Source organism: Myxocyprinus asiaticus, chromosome 4 (genome assembly GCF_019703515.2).
Source record: "Myxocyprinus asiaticus isolate MX2 ecotype Aquarium Trade chromosome 4, UBuf_Myxa_2, whole genome shotgun sequence".
In the NCBI taxonomy this organism is placed as follows: Eukaryota; Metazoa; Chordata; class Actinopteri; order Cypriniformes; family Catostomidae; genus Myxocyprinus; species Myxocyprinus asiaticus.
Window position 1 is genome coordinate 46,132,744 of NC_059347.1, and position 21,070 is coordinate 46,153,813.

Here is a 21,070-nt window from a genome sequence, read left to right on the forward strand (position 1 = left end):
GTTGTAGCACAAACCAACACACAATTATAAACAGCAAGACACACACACACATCCAAAATCACACAAACACACCTGAGAAAAGCAACCACAATTCTCCTCTGAGATTCTCAGGAACTCCTCGTACGATGAGATCACGCGTTTTTTTGGTGCAAAACATTCCAGTTCCACGGCCATATTCAGCAAAGTGGATCTGCCATGACTGCTCCTTCATTCGCTCCTTCAGCTGTAAATCACAATGTTATCATGTCAACAGTGGGTCCTTAATAACTACATATAAACACATAGCACATCCTGAATTTATTAATTGCATTTGCATTTATGTATTTTTCAGACACTTATATCCAAAGTGACATACAGTGCATTCAAGCTATTCATTTTATCAGTTAGTGTGCTCCCCTGGAATCGAACCCATGACCCTAGCATTGCTAGAGCCAAGCTTTACCCGTTGTGCTACAGGAAAACAATGTATCAATCTTCTTTTCAGTCTGAATTTGAGCTAGTGTTAAAATCACAACGCACCATTTTGGGGTCGAGGTTTTCTGCATCGTGTGGATGAAAGACGTTCATGAGAGCTTCAGTGCTCACAGCCTGACTCCGACCCACCATCACACCCTCCTCATCCTCAGAGAGAGAGAGACACACACACACACACACACACACACACACACACATACACATACACATACACAACCAAAAGTCCAATTAGTCTCTTCTGACCTTTTGACTGCTCTCAAAAAATATTTTAATTCTAAATATTTTTAATTCGTTTAAACGTTTTCTATTGGGTTTGTCATTTTTTAATAGAGGTTTTGAAAGTCATTGGGCCTCATTCATGAACCACTAACAGAATTTCTGTGTAAATTGGTGATAAAATTGTTCTCCCATCTATTCTGCATTCAAAACTCTACTCATAATATTACATTGCTACATTAAGTTTGTGTAATTATGGTTATATAAATTATTTATGAAGAAATTTGTGTTGTTCGTGTTTCATGAATAAGGGCCATAGTGCCAGAACGCTTCAGTGTCTCTGTCACTAAAGTCCTTTAGCTTTACCAGTCCTCCAATATACTACTTTACCTCCAAATAGTACACATTGAGATGACAGCAAAATATATAAACATATAGAAATTTCTTTATTTTTGTGGTCAGAGTGCAGAGAAAATACCTGATTACTGAAGGAATGATGAGGGCTTCCAGCTGTCCCACACTTCCTGCGGATGGTGGCAGCAAGTCGCTCTAAATCCCGAACCTCAGAAAGACGCAAAGCTCTCTTGCCACGCATACACACAGTCAGGGCACGAGTGCTGCGGTCTGGCAGCTCCACACTAAACACCTGTAAAAACACAATGGAAAAAGATAAGTATTGATGCAGCACACATATACACACACAGAAAAGAAAATAGCTTATTCAACAGAGTTATGTAGAATGATTCCCATATGACTCTCAGAACAGCTCTTCAGCCACATTCAAACCAGGTCTCAAGACAAACATTTTTACATTTAAAATTTCATATTCACACTCTTTTCATGGAAACCATTGATTCATTCATTTTAACAGTTGAGCATCTCCTGATTTTACCTGTGATGATCAACATAAAATAAATCTTCTGAAATCACTGATTTCTCCTGCATTCCCTATGCTGGAATAAAGATCTAGGACAAATCAGAAAAGATAAAATGAGCAGTATGACTCTGAATACACACCTCCCATAAAGGTATAATGAGATGGCATTGAGACCCATCCTGGCTTGCAAAGCACAGATAGTTCTCAGAGACACAGATTTTTCCAAGTGTGTTCATGTGACTGAATGGAAGCCAGAGGAAGCTCTCGTACACTTCACAAAGATTCTCCTCCTGCGGCAGGCGGAAAAATGCTCGGAAAGACTGATTCCGTGCATGTATTTCCAGAGCCCTGCACAGATTACAGTAAAATTATACAGCAAAGTGCAATGCATCAGAGAACAAAGAGATAAATCAACAGCACAGCATCGTCGTTTACTTAAATTCATCATAAATGTAAATGTTCACTGTCTGTTGTACTGTCAAATAATCTGGTATGATGCATTTGGTTTACAGAACACAGTTCTGTGGAATTAAATCAAGTAAAAAAAAGAATGTATTAAAGCTGAAGTATGTAATGTCAGCGCCACCAAACGCAATTGCAAAAATAAACTGTTTTCAAAACAGTTTTCTGAATACACCCTGTTTGCCATTGGTCAAACAAAGAGATGGTCCCGCCCCCAACTCACGGCATTGGTTGAGCAATGTTGTTGGGGCGGGTCTAAGCGGGTTGCTCAAAACAAACAGGGCAATTTTCAAAGCGCAACAGAAAGACAGTGCTTAAAGTTTCCGATAAAATTTTCCTATGAATGGCTTACGTATATTTGTCTCTGCATATTAAGATGGAATAGAAGAAGGTATTTTAACAGTTACATTCTTCAGTCTTTATGTTCAAAGGAATAAAACTACTGCACCTCTGTGTGATGTGAAGGGGATTGGCTAGTGGATGTTCAGTATTAAAGGTTTCTTTCTCAAAGAAGCGCACGATGGCGTAGTCGGCAAGCTGCTGCATGATCAAGTATGTCTGCTGGAGCCTCAGGAGCATCGAGAAGAAATGATCTTCTCCTCGCACACGCACACGGATGCTCTCCGCCAACAACACGTTTGACGTATGCTCCAGGCGGCTGACCTCATCCCAGGGAAACACCAGTTTCACTAAGCATACAATATACAAATATACAAACAATGACCAATGTGTGAGATTGCAATTGCTTCCAGAGAAATCCTCCCAATGAAATTACTGTAATGCATAATTTTTTAATTATTTAAAAAATACAATTTTGTAAATTCTACCACAGTTTTACCTGCTATCGCTCACTAGTTTGCTTTGTTTTGAAGATTTGAAATGCCCTCTAGCTAATGTGTCCTTCAAAAGTCTACATTTGAGCCATTAGAGGAACAGTAAGTAATCACATTAAAACAATGACACTTGTTGGTGCATGTAATTGCCCCACTTCAAAAAACCCAAACGCAAACCACCATCACATATATAAAATATGGTACCGAAATGGAGCCTGAGGCAGTGTGTTTATGTTAATGAGTGTACTACTAACCCTCATTTCCCAGCATATAGGAATAGAAACACAGGAAGTTGGTGCTGAGGTAGATCCAGCCCTGGTTTGGCACTCGTCCTCTCCAGTAGCTGCAGGAGAAATACGTCACAAGCTTCTCTCTCTGAGGCAAACCAAACAGACATTCAAAGCGCAGCACTGCTTCCCTGAACCGCTCTGGATCCTCCTCGTCACCAGCGGATGTGCCCTCCTCGGCAATCAGACCCTACACAACAAACACTACTGGAATCAACAACACAAGAGTGGCTGCAGGGACTTAAATCTAAAATACAACATAACAGAAAAATAAAAAGATTAAAAAGAAGGGTTGTCATGGTACCAGAATTTCAGTAGTCATTATCAATACAGTGACATTTCATGATCCTTGATACCAGTTTCGAAACCACAGCAAAAACTAATATGCAACTGAACACTTTTAGTATAAAAAGTAAAATAATTAAGAAGATAAATACATTGTATTAGTAAAATGGCATAAAAAATTACTTAAAAAATTAATTACTCAAGGCAAGTAAACAGCCAGTAAAATTTAAAGGAATTTTCCAGTTAAAGGAATATTATGGGTTCAATACAAGTCAAGCTCAATCGACAGCATTTATGACAATGTCAATTACCACAAAAAATTATTTTTTATTTTATTTTAAAAATTATATTTTTCTTTAAAAAAACAATACAAAAATCTAGGTTTCAGTGAGGCACTTTCAATGGAAGTGAATGAGCATATTTCAAAGCATTTGTTGAAACCAAGCTGCCAAAACAACTCCTCCTCTACTTACTCCACATTGATGTCACTTTGGTACACATTTCCATCTGACCATCTATTTTACCTTACTACCTCCGTTGTCCCGCCCAATAGTGGTGAGCAGTGAGATGGCAAGGAGAAAGCAGTCAAAAGCAGAGAGCCAATCATAACAGTGGCCATTTACTGTCAAGTCTTAAAGGAGCAGCAGCACCAAAAAAAGCGTTTCTGGCAGAGGGTCAGAATGAGGGTGGAAAATGATCATGCTTTACAAATATATGACTGTTTTTTGTGCAAAAATAATAATATTAATATCATAAGTAAACCTAAAGGAACATATTAAAATAAAAAATGTCATGACCACTTTAATTGTTTTGTTAAGACTTGTGAATAAAGTAAAATTGTGGAGTAAAATTGTTATTATTATGTCGTTTTTGGGGTTTTAGGGTTTCCAGCATTTTGTCATCATGGCAACGAAGTTGTAAAATTAGATATAACTTCACACAGAAAAGGTTAGTAAGCAATTTTATCACAATAAAATCATGTAAACACACATTTTGTTTACGTCTTTATGAAACGGTGAGTATTTTAACTTTTACAGATTGGCCCCACTCACTTCCTCATTTTTGCTTTTTTTTAAAGAAAAGGGACAAGTTAAAATGTATTTTTGTGGTAATCAACATTATGCCGTAAAAAGCTGTGAATTCAGCTTAACTTGTATTGAACCTGGAATATTTCATTAAGTAAACAGTGATAATAGCAGTATCAAGTATTAATGTCAACATGCAGAATAAAAAAATACAAAAGTACAGGAAATCAAATCAAATATATGGAGCCCATTATCCATCCAGTTGCATTGAGTGGTTTTCTCTTTTTCTGTCAATGTTACTCTTTGATGAACATAAACAACAGAATACACAGCGGCAGCATGTGTGACTTCATGTATAAAGCAAGTGCATTTAGCAGAAGAAGTGCATTTGATCATGTGTAGCTGCATTGCAGTGAGGCACGAGTGCTCTTCACAGAGCATGTGCGCATACACATGCAAGCATTCAATAGCAGTCGATTGTCAATCAGACACTTGGGTGCTGAATTTAGTGCTCTTTACTACCGATACTGTAGACTGGTATTGTTTCATTTTTGGCCAGTACTTTTAACATCCCTATTCCAAATATATTGGAACTGGAGCGTGAGTGTGTGCATTTTCTCTCACCCTTATCTTTCCCTGGACAAAGCTGGTGATGTCTTCCCCAGAGTCAAACACAGAGAGAGTTCTGATGATGTTCTGCTGCAGCCAGTCCCAGTGCTGCGAGATCTCCTCTAAAGACGCTCCTGGGGACACACATATTTTTTCAATGAAGTGGGTCTGAGCCAAGCTCACACACACACTCACACACACACTCACACACACACACAAACACAAACACAAACACAAACACACATTGTGTAGCAACTCTCTCTCACCGCAGGCAATGCTCCAGTACACCTGAGAGTCAGGCGTTTGGTGTAAAATGCGAAACGGGGCCACTTTGGCAGTGGAGTCAAGAACTGTGTCCAAAGTTCCAACCAGCAAGCCTGAGGGGGGAAAAAAAACAGTAATAAAATTAAGAAAATAAATCTCTAAATTTAATAAACTGTCACTATCTGTAAACCTTAACTTATATATAGTGTCTGATTATGCTAGGTTTTTAATCAGTTCATCTGAAACAAAAAGTCATGTTTACAAGGTACAAGTCTGCTACAATGAGCACCTCTGAGGTGGAAATAATTTCTCAATTTGTGAAAGTTTGCAAAGTTGTTTCAGAAGGCCCCTTCCTGTGGAAGGTTCCAGACTCAACCAAGTGGATCAGACTGTATGCCAACTGTCAAAAGTCCAGCTCTGCAGAACTAGCCATTATTTATTGGCAGGATTTTGGAACTGACACAAGGGGGAGCTGCACCCTTCTTTTTATTAGCCAAGCAGGTGTGGTTATCGACTGATACAGGTTCTCTCGAAGTGACAAATATTGGCAATTATAACTGCAGCATCCTGCTGTGTGTGTGTATATATATATATATGTATATAGAATTACAACAGTTAGTTCCAGTCCTCGAATCTGATTGGACTGGAGATGTTCCATGAGCATTGATGGTCTGACACCATCAGCACTCTGACGCTTTACTGTGTGTATCACTCCGCTTGTGTTCGTGCCGTTCTAAACTAAGTGTAAGAGCAGTGCAGATCTGTTAAGAGCTACGGTTTGTCTCTTTTTCTTTTACATTACATATGTTAGCCAGCAGGTGGTGGCAAAATAATTTTTATGTGTAATATGAGCCAGTTAGGTGACATGAAGTGAATCGCTTCAGCCAGTGTTTACATACAACACTATATGATCGCTTGTATTTCTACTACTAAAGCTAGGAAATAGTTTTAAACGGCTTTAAACGAACAACTTCAGCATTACGGCTCATCACAGCTGAGAGACACAACAGACTGATTAATTACACAAGCTGAAGGCGCTTACCTCAAAATGGAGGACATTGCGGTTTCTATAGTGAATGGCCCTTGCGCACCAGTTACCGCGAAATAGGTAGAATTACCCCCTCTTGTACGGCTATTTTTCCACTGAGAAAGCTGATCTTCAGAAAGCTGACAGCATCTCTGCTTGGGAGTGGCAACAGGTGATCGCACATGCTCTGTCTCTCTCTCTCTCACACACACACATCCATCCTTGTTTATCTAGTAACTTGTTAGAAACAGCACAAGCTGTGATACTATTTCTGAAGTGACATTTTTGAATTACTAACGAAGGCTTGGATGCATCATTTGGTTTGAACCAGCAACGGCAGATTCTGAATTGCCGCGTAATAAAGTAGTTCCATGCACAAATGCGTTTTTATGACCGTACTCAGTTTTTCCAATTTTTTTTATTTTTATTTACTTGTTCATTGAACTGTTGTATATAAGCAATATCACACTCGCAATCGTGCTGTATGGCCCTACATCAGCACTGCTGTGATTACCAACAGCACTCGAATCACAGCAGTGCTGATGTAGGGCCATATCGCACTCTTGCTCGTGTGATATTGCTTAAATATACACAGCATATATATACATATATACTGTGCATTCAGAAAGTATTCAGACTCCATTTATGTTGCAGCCTTATGCTAAAATGCTTTAAATTATTTTTTTCACATCAATCTACACTCCATACACCATAATGACAAAGCAAAAATGTATTAAAAAGAAAAACTTAAATATTACATTGACATAAGTATTCAGACCCTTTAATCAGTAGCTGAAGTACCTTTGGCAGCGATTACAGCCTCAAGTCTTTTTGGGTATGATATGACAAGCTTTGCACGCCTGGATTTGGGAATTTTCTGCCATTCTTTTCTGCAGATCTTCTCAAGCTCTGTCTGGTTGGATGGGGACCGTCGGTGGACAGCCATTTTCAGGTCTCTCCAGAAATGTTCGATTGGGTTCAAGTCCGGGCTCTGGCTGGGCCACTCAAGGACATTCACAGAGTTGTCCCTAACCCACTCTTGCATTGTCTTGGCTGTGTGCTTAGTGTCATTGTCCTGTTGGAAGTTGAATCTTCACCCAGTCTGAGGTCCTGAGCGCTCTTGGACCAGGTTTTCATTAAGAATATCTCTGTATTTTGCCGAGTTCAGCTTTCCTTCAACAATGACCAGTCCCCCAGTCCCTGCTGCTGAAAAACACCCCCACAGCATGATGCTACCACCACCATGCTTCACCGTTGGGATGGTATTGCACAGGTGCTGAGTGGTGCCTGATTTCCTCCAGACATGACGCTTGGAATTGAAGACAAACGGTTCAGTCTTCATTTCATCAGACCAGAGAATCTTGTTTCTCACAGTCTGAGAGTCTTTTAGGTGCTTTTTTGCAAATTCCAAGCAGGCTTTCATGTGTCTTGCACAGAGGAGAGGCTTCCGTTTGGCCACTCTGCCATATAGCCCAGATCGGTGGAGTGTTGCAGTGATGGTTGTCCTTTTGCAAGTTTCTCCCATCTCCACATATGATCTCTGGAGCTCAACCAGAGTGACAATCGGGTTCTTGGTCACCTCTCTTACCAAGGCCCTTCTCCCCTGATTGCTTAGTTTGGCTGGGTGGCCAGCTCTAGGAAGAGTCCTGTTTTTTTTAAACTTCTTCCATTTAAGAATTATGGAGGCCACTGTGCACTTGAGAACCTTCAATGCAGTCAAAAATTGTTTCCTTCCCCAGATCTGTGCCACAACACAATCCTGTCTCTGAGCTCTGCAGGAAGTTCCTTTAACCTCATGGCTTGGTTTTTGCTCTATGCATTTTCAGCTGTGAGACCTTATATAGACAGGTGTGTGCCTTTCCAAATCATCAAATCATCCAATCAATTGAATTTGTGCCACAGGTGGGCTCCAAGCAAAGTGTAGAAACATCTCAACTATGATCCAGAGAAATGGGATGCACCTGAGCTAAATTTCAAGTGTCATATCAGAGGGTCTGAATACTTATGTCAATATGATATTTCAGTTTTTTTTTCCCCCTCCCCTTTTCTCCCCAATTTGGAATGCCCAATTCCCAATGCATTCTAAGTCATCGTGGTGGCTTAGTGACTCGCCTCAATCTGGGTGGCAGTGGACGAATCTCAGTTGCCTCCACGTCTGAGACGTATCTTATCACATGGTTTGTTGAGCACATTACTGCAGAGACATAGCATGTGCAGATGCTTCACGCTATTCTCTGCGGCATCCACGCACAACTCACCGTGCGCCCCACCAAGAGCGAGAACCACATTATAGTGACCACGAGGAGGTTACCCCATGTGACTCTACCCTCCCAAGCAACCAGGCCAATTTAGTTGCTTAGGAGACCTGGCTGGAGTCACTCAGCATGCCCTGGATTCGAACTCGCAACTCCAGGGGTTGTAGTCAGCGTCTTTACTCACTGAGCTACCCAGGCCCATAGTTTTTTCTTTTTTAAGTTATCAAAAATCTGTTTTTTGCTTTGTCATTATGGGATATGGAGTGTAGATTGATGCGAAATCTTTTTTTTTTTTTTTATTTTAACACCATTCTAAGTAAATTCTAGAGACTGTTGTGCGTGAAAATCCCAGGAGATCGGCAGTTACAGAAATACTAAAATCAGCCTGTCTGGCACCAACAATCATCCATGCGATTATCTAATCAGCCAATCGTGTGGACAAACCACCATCTCTTGAGAAAATAATTAATTATTGGCAGAGGCCATTTGCACTAAGTGCAAATATCAATAGATGCTATTTACACTAAGTGCCAATATTGTTAGATGCTATTTGCACCCTGGTGAAAATAGTAGCAGATAATATTTGCACACCTAATGAAATACTAACATACAGTAAAGGGGCATCACTGCAGCATGTTTAATGTGTTTAGAGTCCCACAGACACCCTACACCCACCCCTACCCCTAAACCTAACCTTCCCTTATAAAAACTAACAATGGTTTTACTACAGTAACCATATAATCACAATGGTATTTTGTAGTAAAATTATAGTAACCACAAAATTAAACATGGTTACTATATAAACACCATATTACTGTAGTAACACCATAGTTAATTGCATTAAAAGTATGGCTTCTGCCAAAAAACATGGTTAATACATTATTATTATAGTAAAACCAAGGTTAAAATGACCCGGATCAAACCTTTCTCTCAGCTCCCCGACCTTCACCGTGACCAAATCACTGTGAGAAAAACAAGCTTTATATTCATTTTTATTTATTATCATAAGTAGTATTAAAAGAAAATATGAATAGTGGAGACAGGAGACAGGAAACAGGATGAGGAAAAGTGGTACAAAAGGTGGATTTGAACCCCGGTCATCCGAACGAAAGAAACACATCTACACCGTTGTAACACCCCACGACATTACAGCGATACTACGGTGTGCAGATTCTCTTTAATTTCTTATTTGTTTCCACCAGACTATTGGAGTGCAAAGGGCAGGTGCTTTTAACACCTAGTGCAAATAGTCTCTCTGTTAATTGTTTCAGTAGAATAAAGACTAGGTCTATCCAGATTATAATAATTTAAATATACAATTTACAGCATAATTATTCCAATACAACTTAATATGAGATAAGCAGAACTCTTTTGAGATTAAACAAAATATTATTAGAATAAATAGTTTGCAAAATTTACAGTTAGCAAGAAATAATGCAGAAACCTTTCAAATCCTGGTTTGATCTGGGCCTTTATCTACTCTTTGTAATGTCTCTAAGGGTCATATGAATGTTAGCAGAGAGGAGAATCTCATTTTTCACAGTGCTTGTTATTGGAAATCTGCCCTTCCTATGAGTTTCAAGCCACACTGCTCAATTACATTGCTGCAGAAAGCCACTAGTGTAGCCCTTGGTCATAAAGCACTGGTTGCCATGGTGATGAACTCTAAAGAACAATATAGTGAGTCAATAGCCGGAGTAAAACCAACAATTAGCTCACTAACAAGCATCACTTCGTGCCACATATTCATCTAAGCTAGCCGCTCCATGACAATGTGACACAAAACAGTTTTTTGAGCTTTCACTGGTGACTAAACACCTACTACTGCAAACACTCCCCATCAGACCACCTAATGATCTTACAATTGAAATCATCTTTCAGAACTGCAGGATCTGACTTCACCAAACACATCTCCAATTCCAGTCGCACAAGTGTAGTCTTGCCTTGCAAAAAGCGGGAAACTTGAGCTCTTCTGCTGCCATCTCAAATTGTGAAATGAATAAAAATAACAGCAAACATACGTCTGTTACAGTATACAGAACTCAGGGTCAGATGAGCTTGACCTTAAAAATTAGAAGTGAAATGAGAGTGAAACTGGCTTTAAATGTCACCAGACTTGCACTAATCATTCTTTGCTGATAAAACTTTATCTACTAACAGCACCAGTCAATAAGGACGTCTTTTCCAGTGGCTTTGGTGAGGAAGCATCTGCCAATTTAACACGCTGAATCCATCTGAAAACCTAAACAACGTGACGTCACACCGTGACGCAATGACTCCTGCAGGAGCAGAACTACAGGCTTGCCTGACCAATCTCTCTATTAAACACGAGGTTCAGACTTCAGTTTCTGAAACTATAATATTGGAGGAATGTTAAATATTTACATGCCACAGTGGAATATTGCGCAGATGGTCAATTTAGCGCAGTGGTGACGTCAGCGCTCAAATAAGCACATCATCAGTCCAATGACAGCGAAAAAAAAAACAAAAACACATCGATGTAGAATTAACCTGACCAGGTGCAAAGTGAAACGCAAGAGATTAGGAAATCAACTGAGGTGTGTTTTCGCGTGTAAACTGAGAGAGACGGTAACATTTGGATATAGTGTCATATATGGCACGTTAATTTAAGAAGCAGAGCCTGTCAGGTTTATTGCTTGCACACGGATCTCAGAGCGCTCCCGGTACCTGTCAATCCTCCGCTGTCCTCTCCGTATCCGCGTCTTCGCTGCAGCACGAAGTAATCATTGGATTTTTCTGTCACCCATAATTTAAGCGCATTTTTAAGAAGCACCTCTTCGGGTTTAAGCCACATATTAGAGTCTGTTTTTCAGGGCTACACGTCCACTGGCATGACACTCTGCTCATCTCAAGCGCATACACCCATAGTGTTGTGTTTGCTCTTGCAGCGCTTTTCCCACGTCGACAGAAACCGAGCTAAAGCCAGCAACAGAGGCGCCACTGGGATTGTAGTCTTCCACAGCTGCCTTGTGAGCAGAGAAGAGCCATGCCGTCAAAACAATAAACTACACCTCCCATAACTTCTACGCCACCGCGTGACTTTTTCGTCAATACTATTCATTCAAAGAATAAAGAATATCTCCATTCCTTTTTTAAATATTTAAATCAGGAGAACTTAAAAACATTTTTAAACCAGTCTCATTAAGTCTAAGAAAAGAGTATTAAACTTTTTCAAACATAAATAGGTGTAAGGCCAAATAATATTTAGCTGAGCAGGGTCACTTCTATTTAAATGAATGGGAGAAATTGGAACGCCCAACCAAGTACCTTTAGACCCAAAGAAAGGAAGTCCCGCATTACAGGTAAAAGAGCCAATCACCTATTAGATACAGACATCGCCTGTCAATCAACTCGCTAACGCGCATGCGCATTAGCACTACAAGCCGCGAAAATTGCGTGTTTTAGTGTAATATGAGGTAAAGAAGCACAATTAATGATTCCAATATTATCAGATTTTATTGCTGATTTGAAATATGGTCTTTGATCGTAATCTTGACCAACCCTTTTTTGAGATTTCGGTCTTTCCCCATTCATGTAGATAGGAGCTGTACTGGCATGACTGGAACTAGATTCCCTAGAGCGTTCCAAAGATGCCTACAGTGGACTGACTTGCTAGAATCACTTTGGTAAGGCACAAAATTTCTTGAAATCTAAAATGGTTTAAAATTATTAAAGGGACATAGCAGTGTTCGGCAAGGTGTCAGTATGCGTTGCGTAGATTTCTTCAAATCCTAAATTGTGTAAACGTATTTTTAAAATCGTATGTTATTATTACATTATCTCGTAGGCCTGTTCAGGCTGTGGTCCAAAAATCCAGAAGCGAATTAGTATTTTCGAGACCATGAGTATCCTCGGGATTTATGATTATTATTAATATTATTATTTTATTTATTTATTTATTGACTAAAATAAGGTCTGTGGTAAGCATAACTTCTTTTTATTATTATTATTATTATTATTAACCATTTTTATTGATTCCAATAACAAATCCATAAAACATAACAGGAAACACGGAATCACATTACATAAACCTAAACCCTTCCCTCCGATCATTCCCAACCCCCACCCAAACACACACACCCCAGTGGCCTGACATCAAACCAATGACGCGCAAAATAAACAATAAATCAACAGACAGTATTCAGAAAAAAAAATAAAATAAAAATAAGAACGCACACACACATTCAAAATTACCCATCTCCCTTTAGATTTAGATTTAGACCAAGTGACTTTGTATCCTGAGAACTTGGAAAAGGAATTAATAATTCTGTGGAGGCAAGGCATAGATCTAGTTGGGTCAGAGACAAATAATAAAATATAATCTGCGTAAAGCAGAAGCTTATGCGCCACACCTCCCGCCATCACCTTTGGAAAATCATCCTCCTTTCTTATCGTGGCTGCTAATGCTTCCAGGGCAAGACAGAACAATAATTGGGAAAGAGGGCAACCCTTCCGAGTGCCCCTATCCAGAGTAAAATAATCTGAAATTAATCCATTTGTTTGTACCGCTACTACACAGTGTTTATAAAGTAACTTAATCCAACCAATAAATATACTCACGAACCCATACATCCCATTCTATCATTTCAAATGCCTTTTTGGCGTCAAGTGAGATGGCAGCGACTGGAGACTGATCATTCGCCACTGACCACATGATATTGATGAAACGCCTAATGTTATCAGAAGAGCTATGGCCCCGAATGAACCCCACCTGATCTATATGTATAAGAAATGTCATAACTTTACTTAATCGGTTAACCAAAATTTTTGACAAGATTTTTACATCTAGCTGGATCAGGGAAATTGGACGGTAACTTTTACACTCGCTTAGATCTTTGTCCTTTTTAAGAATCGGACTGATCCGGGCTTGTGTCATGGTTGGGGGAAGCTTTCCATTCTTTAATGATTCCATATAAACTTCTAACAAAAGTGGAGCCAATTCTGTAGCATAAGATCTAAAAAATTCAGTGGCAAAACCATCTGGCCCCGGAGACTTCCCTGTAGGTAAGGCCTTAATTACCACGTCAAGCTCCTCCAAGGTTATCTCAGAATCAAGAGAATTTTTTTGCTCAGTCGTCAATTTAGGGAATTCTAATGGTTCCAAAAATTTTCTAATATCTTCATCAGTAGACGAAGATGTGGAACTATAAAGATCAAGATAGAACTCTTTAAAGGCATTATTTATATCAATGGCCGAGGGGGCCTGGGTAGCTCAGTAGTAAAATACGCTGGCTACCACCCCTGGAGTTCGCTACCTCGCTAGTTCAAATCCCAGGGTGTGCTGAGTGACTCCAGCCAGGTCTCCTAAGCAACCAAAATGGCCCAGTTGCAAGGGAGGGTAGAGTCACATGGGGTAACCTCCTCGTGGTCACTATAATGTGGTTCGTTCTCGGTGGGGTGTGTGGCGAGTTGGGCGTGGTTGACACGGTGGGTGGCGTGAAGCCTCCACACGTGCTATGTCTCCATGGCAACGCACTCAACAAGCCACGTGATAAGATGCACAGGTTGACTGTCTCAGATGCGGAGGCAACTGGGATTCGTCCTCTGCCACCCGGACTGAGGCAAATCACTACGTGACCACGAGCACATTGGGAATTGGGTATTCCAAATTGGGAGAAAAAAAAGGAAAAAAATTTAAAAAAAATTATCAATGGCAAGGGTAAAAATTTCACCACCAGCAGATTTCACTGAGGGAATGGTAGAAAAAGACTCTCTCTGTTTTATATATCTAGCCAAAAGCTTCCCTGCTTTGTCCCCCAACTCAAAGTATGACTGTCTTGCCCTGAATAACCAAAACTCCACTTTCCGGGACAAAATAGTATTATATCTGTATTTCAATCGGGTCAGTTCTCTGAGGCCACCAGACGACATTCAGCGCTTCAGCTCTGCCTCTGCACTTTTAATATTCCCTTCCAACTCCACGAGTTCTCATGCTTTGGATTTTTTGGTGAATGAGGCATATTGTATGATCTGACCCCTAAGAACTACCTTAAGTGCCTCCCAAGCCATGCCCACAGAAGATACTGAGGACCAGTTGGTCTCCATATAAACACTGATTTCAGTCTTTAAGATTTGTTGGAAATCAGGATTTTGCAAAAGGGATACGTTAAAGCGCCAACTATATGATTTCTTTTTCTTTGTATGTGGCAATATCTCTAAACTCACCAGGGCGTGATCTGAGACTAAGATGTTTCCAATTGAGCAATCCACAACAGATGAAATGATGGACTTATATACAGTATATGCATATGCATGCAAAAGTTTCTTGAAGGAGTGTTATTCCACAAAACAAACACCAGCCGCTAGGCAGAACCAACACAAACTGAAACTAAAATGGCACCCATCTTCCTCAGACAGCCAAGAGTAAGTATAGCGAGTTAATCCACTCTGGAGCTACATGAGAAACACCAAATGGCTTACTCACCCATTGTTTATATGAAGGACAGTGCTTGCTTGGGACACGTAAATACTTTGCGGCCATCCTTAGTATCTATTCTCAGTTTGACCGGAAACTTCAATGCAAAAGCGATCTTCCGTTGATGTAAGAGTCTCTTACATTCCTTGAATCGATCGCGTTTCTCTCGTCGAATTCGCAAAGTCCAGGAAAAAGAAAATATTGTGATTCTTCCAAGAAAGCTTTCCTATGCTCCTCACCTCACACAACACAAGATCTTTATCGGATGATCTCAGAAATTTGGCCAGAATTGATCGGGGCCTGTCCCCCTCAGCAGATCTGTGAGCCGGGACTCTGTGAGCTCACTCGATTTCCAGCATATGGCCTGTTATGTCAAGCAGATTCGGGAAGAGCTCATCTAGGAATTTCATCATATCTCTGCCTTCTTCATGCTCAGGAATTCCAACAATCCGTACGTTATTTCGTCAGCTCCTATTTTCGAGATCTTCCAGTTTTTCCAAAATGCTTTCCATGTCTATTTTGGTCGCAAGCGGATTAGCGGATAATTCCCTTTCCAATGACTCCAGATAATTGATCCGTTTCTCAACATCTGCCACTCTTGTAACCACCTCAGAGAATTTTGTTTCCATCGCCGTAATCGATCGACGTATTACAGCGAGATCCTCTAAGTCAGCAACAACCTTCGTCAGCATCACAGCCATATTGGACAGTTGATGCTGGATTTCTCCCACCGCACCGTCCAAACCGAGTCCCTGGTCCGCAGGCCCATCGGAGGTTTCAGCTTGAGCACGTAAGTGTCTTTTAATGTCTCCAGAGCCTGAGGATTTTTACTTCTTTGCCATGTTTACCTCAAAGAACAAATATGTAGCTGGGTGTATCGAATCTCACCGGATTATAACATGAAAATAATTTAAAAAAAACTAGCAAAGTGCGCAGAGCTCGCCATTTACACGTCTGCTCCTCGCATGGCGTCACATGACCTCTCTCGTAAACATAACTTTTAAGATATTTGGACGTTTTGTTGTACGACATAAATTACACACAGTCAAGTAGAAAATCAATTCATGTGTTATTAAAAAAAGGATTGAGATCACATTTGTTTGGATTTCTAAAGTCTTCAGTTCAAGATAACTGTCAAGAGTGTCACATTTGCCTAAATATTCACATAATTGTTTTTTTTTTTTTCAAATTTAAAATCATAACAAAAAGCAAAACAATTTTTAATTTGGCTTGGCCAGTATTGTTGTGATATATGGTACTTATGGTTGCATAAAGTGGGACCCCTTCAATTCAGGATGCACAGGTCCATATACTGTTGATGACACAAAGCACTGTAACCTAACTTCCTGACAGTTTTCACACTCAAACATCTGCAAGTCAAACAAGATGGATATATGAATTTCATAAAAGATTTTATTTAAAATATAAATCTTAATGTCAGTACTATTCATTCAAAGAATAAAGAATATTTCCATTCCTTATTTAAATATTTAAATCAGGAAAACTTAAATACATTTTCAATCCAGCCCTTTTAAGTCAACAAAAAGAGTATTAAATATCTGCAATCATAAATAGGTATGTGTAAGGCACATTCTTGAAATTTAAAATTTCCATCAAAACAGGAAAATTATATTGTCTAATAAACCATGAATAACGGGAGAAAGTACAGTGTGTGTCATGTCCACTGATGAACAGCAGTTGGAGCACTCTGTCTCTCTCTGTGCATCTCCACAGCTGATCTGATTTCATCATGATTTTTTTGAAGGCTGTGAGTGTCAAACCCTGACACAACCAAAGTGGAAATTATACCCTGAATCAGCAATAACAATACCCTGAATTAACCACAGAGAATTAAACCATGATCGGCCCAGAAATCACAGACAGACACACACAGAGAGAGAGAGTGAGAGAGAGAGAGAGAATTTATAGGCACGTAGTCAGAATCTTATCAGAAAAGGGCTCAGCAGTGCTTGAATATGACTAAAAGTCCTCAAATCAAAACCACTCATTTGCATGAGTGCAGTGTGTTAGTGTCTGTGCTGCTTAGGTGCTGATTTCACTCTGGCTGTGAACGTCACTCTCGAAGGCAAGATTATCATACTGAGGTGGTACCTCCAGCTGCTCGTCTCGCAGACCTGCAAACCAATCACAACAAACCACTCAAATTATAAACTATAATTATAGTACATTATGTTTGAGTTGCATACTTGACTATTTTAAAGGAATATTCAGAGTTTAATACAAGTCATGCTCAATAAACAGGATTTATGGCATAATATTGATTACCATAAAAAAATTAGACTCATCCCACCTTTTCTTTAAAAAAGCAAAAATTTAGGTTACAGTGAGGCACTTACAATGGAAGTGAATGGGGCCAATTTTGGAGTGTTTAAAAGGCAGAAATGTGAAGTTTCTAATTTTATAAAAGTGCTCACATTAATTCTTCTGTTAACACCTGTGTATTCTTTGAGCCATCTTTACATTGTTTAAATAGTTGTTTTTACATTCATTTTAGGGTTTACAGCCCTACGTCATCTTGTCATGTAGACAAGTTGTAAAATTAGACATATCTTAACACAGATAAGGTTCGTAATTGATTTCATCACTCGTTAAAATCATGTTAAAATGCATATTGTTTATATTTTGAGGCTATACTTTTTGAAACAGTGAATATTTTAATATTTATGAATTGGTCCCCAGGAGGAACAGGTCAAAATCAGTTTCTGTGGATATCAAAATGCCACAAATGCTGTCGATTAAGCTTTACTTGTATTGAACCTGGAATATTCCTAATTGTATAAACATTTAAAAAGACATTGTACCATTGTGTCTTATTCAGCCTTGCACCCACCTCAGCTTAATAAGTATGTGTAAATAAATGTTTCTATTATTCTGTTAACATTACTGTGTGACATTTAGCACTTTTTCTTTGTCCTTACACCGATCAGCCACAACATTAAAACCACCTGCCTAATATTGTGTAGGTCCCCCTCGTGCCGCCAAAACAGCGCCATCCCGCATCTCAAAATAGCATTCTGAGATGCCAGTCTGGCCATTCTCCGTTGACCTCTCTAATCAACAAGGCATTTCTGTCCACAGAACTGCTGCTCACTGGATGTTTTTTGTTTTTGGAGCCATTCTGAGTAAATTTTCGATACTGTTGTGCGTGAAAATCCTAGGAGATCAGCAGTTATAGAAATACTCAAACCAGCCCGTCTGGCAACAACAATCATCCATGCGATTATCTAATCAGCCAATCATGTGGCAGCAGTACAGTGCATAAAATCAGGCAGATACAGGTCAGGAGCTTCAGTTAATGTTCACATCAACCATCAGAATGGGGAAAAAATGTGACCATGGCATCATTGTTGGTGCCAGACAGGCTGGTTTGAGTATTTCTGAAACTGATCTGATCTCCTGGAATTTTCACACACAACAGTCTATAGAATTTACTCCGAATGGTGCCAAAAACAAAAAAAAATGCAGTGAGCGGCAGTTCTGCGGATGGAAACGCCTTGTTGATGAGAGAGGACAACAGAGAATGGCCAGACTGGTTCGAACTGACAAAGTCTACGGTAACAGACAACCGCTCTGTACAATTGTGGTGAGAAGAATATAATCTCAGAACGCTATTCTGAGATGCGGGTTGGCACCATTTTGGCGGCACGAGGGGGACCTACACAATATTAGGCAGGTGGTTTTAATGTTGTGGCTGATCGGTGTATATGTTAAAGTTAAATAGTATAATCGCTGCAAGTTGAAGTGCATGTTTCTAACAGTTGGAAGAAATGTTAGTGTGTGTGTTTTTCAAACCATTTTGCACATCTTCAGCAGGACCGAGCTGCTCGTGTCCATGCATGGATGCATAGCCAGAGGATGCCGTCTCACTATGTGTGTGAGACACTGTCTCATTGTGGTCCTAAGAGGTAGAAAAGATCTGAAATCATGCACTGTAATCTGTGGCTGCTCCTCCACATCCATCTACAAGAGGTTTAGAAAAATAAATGTTCACTAAATCTCACAAAAATCTTGTGAATTTTTGAAACTTTTGCATTTTTGGAGCAAATTCATTCAAAGGGGGAAAAATACATAGTGCCAAAGATAAAGGGCTCAATTTTCATTAGCGTGCAAAGCACAGCACTATGCGCAAAGACCATGTGCTACGTCTTATCCGATTTTCGTGAGACTGCTAATTCTAAGCGCAATTTTCGTGCCAGCACAAAGCGCAGGTGGGCGTGGATGGGAGTGTTTGTACTATCTGTGGCTGTATGCACACAAACTGTGGGTGTATTATATGGTTATGAAGTTGCACATAGCACAATTGGCTGTTTTCCTCAGAAATAGGTCATTGCGCTAAGACGTTTTAGAACCACGTTTGTCTAAATTCAGTTGCTGCATTTGCAGTTTGGAGATTCCACTAGCAGGTGGTAATAAAGTTCATGTTCAAACTCTGAAAAATGTATTAGAAAAAACAAAATAAATTATTAGATTTGTGTTAAACTATCTATGGGTCATTTATTTTGACTTTTTTTCAATTATTATTATTATTATATTTACAATTATATTTATGATCAAATTTCTATTGGTATTTTCCCACCTGTTATTGTTGAGTGATTTTTAAGATTTTTATTTTGATTATATTTTCATACTGTTTGAAGTGTAATTTGAATTTATAAATATTTTTGGTTTAATTTTTTTGTTTTTTGTTTTGTTTGTTGGACCCGAGTATCCCGGCAGAAGGAAATGAAGGAAATTACATAGAGAGGCCTATAATTCCGGGAAATTCCTCTGAGCTATAAAACAGTGAGGAATTCGGAATGGTGCCAATAAGTCTGAGCTGACCGGTATCTCCCTAGCCTTAACCGTCACAAAACAAGGGAAGATTGTCCAGAAAAAAACCCAACCTTCATTCTCCCCCCTTTCAAGTGTCAAAACCCCCTAACCAAGTGACCATCACATGCTAAAAAAACCATTATCTAAGACACAGCTTGAACAGACTTCCTTTGAAACGATCCCTTCGAACTCAAATAATTTATAATTCCCTACATATATTCCCCTACAAGTTTCAATAATTGAATAGAATTTTTCAAAAATCAAAATCAAACAGTAGAAGTGTGTGCCGATACAATCACTGTTAATACAAGCCATGATTTGTGTCAGTAGATGAAAATTATTAATAATAATTCATTCTCTATAATATAACGAGGCCTGCAAATCCTGATGAGAAAGACATTTTCCATGCAAGGACCATGTCACTGTCATAGAAATATGCCTGACATTCAACAAGGACGCAGTTAATGCACAAAGAGGTAAATTCATATTTCTTTTCTTCTAATTCATTGCATATAGTCCATTAACAGGCAATGGACTATATAATAGGACACAGACGGTGCAATAACCGGAGAAGAACCTCAGAATTAAATTGCAGTTGACCCAGCCCATTAGTGCTTTGCGTGTGTAATTTCACCAAACCCACTTGAGCCTAGACTTAGCGCATGCTTGCACAAAAATAACAAAACTTCATGGCCATGCCCATTGACTTTACGCTTATGACTTAAAGCATAGCACTGCGCTTTGAGCTAGTGCTCTTAAAATAGGGCCCAAAGACAGAACTGAATGAACTCTCCAGGTTTTCATGCATGGAATTCATGATGTCCAGAATCAGTATAAGTAATCTTTGCAACATTTAAGAAGTTACACAGGATCTGCTTACCCTCCAGTTATTGTCTCTATTGCTCACAACAGGAGACTAAGCATATCTAAACATCTAAGAGGAGGGACAGAACAATGGAACACCATGTTGCTTTTTTCATTAGCATCCCTTGAAACAGGCATACGTTTCTGCTAGGGGTGTAACGGCACACAGAAGTCACGGTTCGGTACGTACCTCGGTTTTGGAGTCACGGTTTGGTACAACAGGAAAAAGCAACAAATCTCAAATGCTAGGTTTCTTTTCATTTATTTTGAACAGACAGTAGTGCAAATTACAGTTTGTTCTACCTAGTGGCATTTAGTCCCCC

At 39.5% G+C, this 21,070-nt stretch overlaps 2 protein-coding genes across 6 annotated transcripts in view; both read right to left on the reverse strand.

Annotated features, from left to right (window-relative positions):
• The window catches only part of LOC127439597 (TBC1 domain family member 8B-like), a 29,985-nt gene extending 18,450 nt beyond the window's left edge, over window positions 1-11,535 (reverse strand). For all 4 annotated transcript variants that reach the window (XR_007896995.1, XM_051695785.1, XM_051695784.1 and 1 more), the window contains exons 1-9: window positions 11,303-11,535; window positions 5,335-5,445; window positions 5,084-5,202; window positions 3,117-3,339; window positions 2,478-2,718; window positions 1,708-1,915; window positions 1,169-1,336; window positions 520-621; window positions 73-223 (exon numbers count right to left, since the gene is read on the reverse strand). Coding sequence is in view for 3 of the 4 variants with exons in the window: in XM_051695785.1 (XP_051551745.1) it covers window positions 73-223; window positions 520-621; window positions 1,169-1,336; window positions 1,708-1,915; window positions 2,478-2,718; window positions 3,117-3,339; window positions 5,084-5,202; window positions 5,335-5,445; window positions 11,303-11,429 (1,450 nt within the window). In the remaining variant the exon portion in view is untranslated. The remainder of the gene's footprint in view (window positions 1-72; window positions 224-519; window positions 622-1,168; window positions 1,337-1,707; window positions 1,916-2,477; window positions 2,719-3,116; window positions 3,340-5,083; window positions 5,203-5,334; window positions 5,446-11,302) is intronic.
• A 4,776-nt stretch (window positions 11,536-16,311) lies between these two features.
• LOC127432970 (E3 ubiquitin-protein ligase RNF128-like) overlaps window positions 16,312-21,070 on the reverse strand; it is a 28,662-nt gene continuing 23,903 nt past the window's right edge. The window contains exons 6-7 of one of the 2 annotated variants that reach the window (XM_051684525.1): window positions 18,864-19,031; window positions 16,312-17,185 (exon numbers count right to left, since the gene is read on the reverse strand). In XM_051684525.1, coding sequence (XP_051540485.1) covers window positions 17,078-17,185; window positions 18,864-19,031 — 276 coding nt within the window. In that variant the 3' untranslated portion in view covers window positions 16,312-17,077. The remainder of the gene's footprint in view (window positions 17,186-18,863; window positions 19,032-21,070) is intronic. The other variant, XM_051684534.1, reaches the window with a different exon arrangement.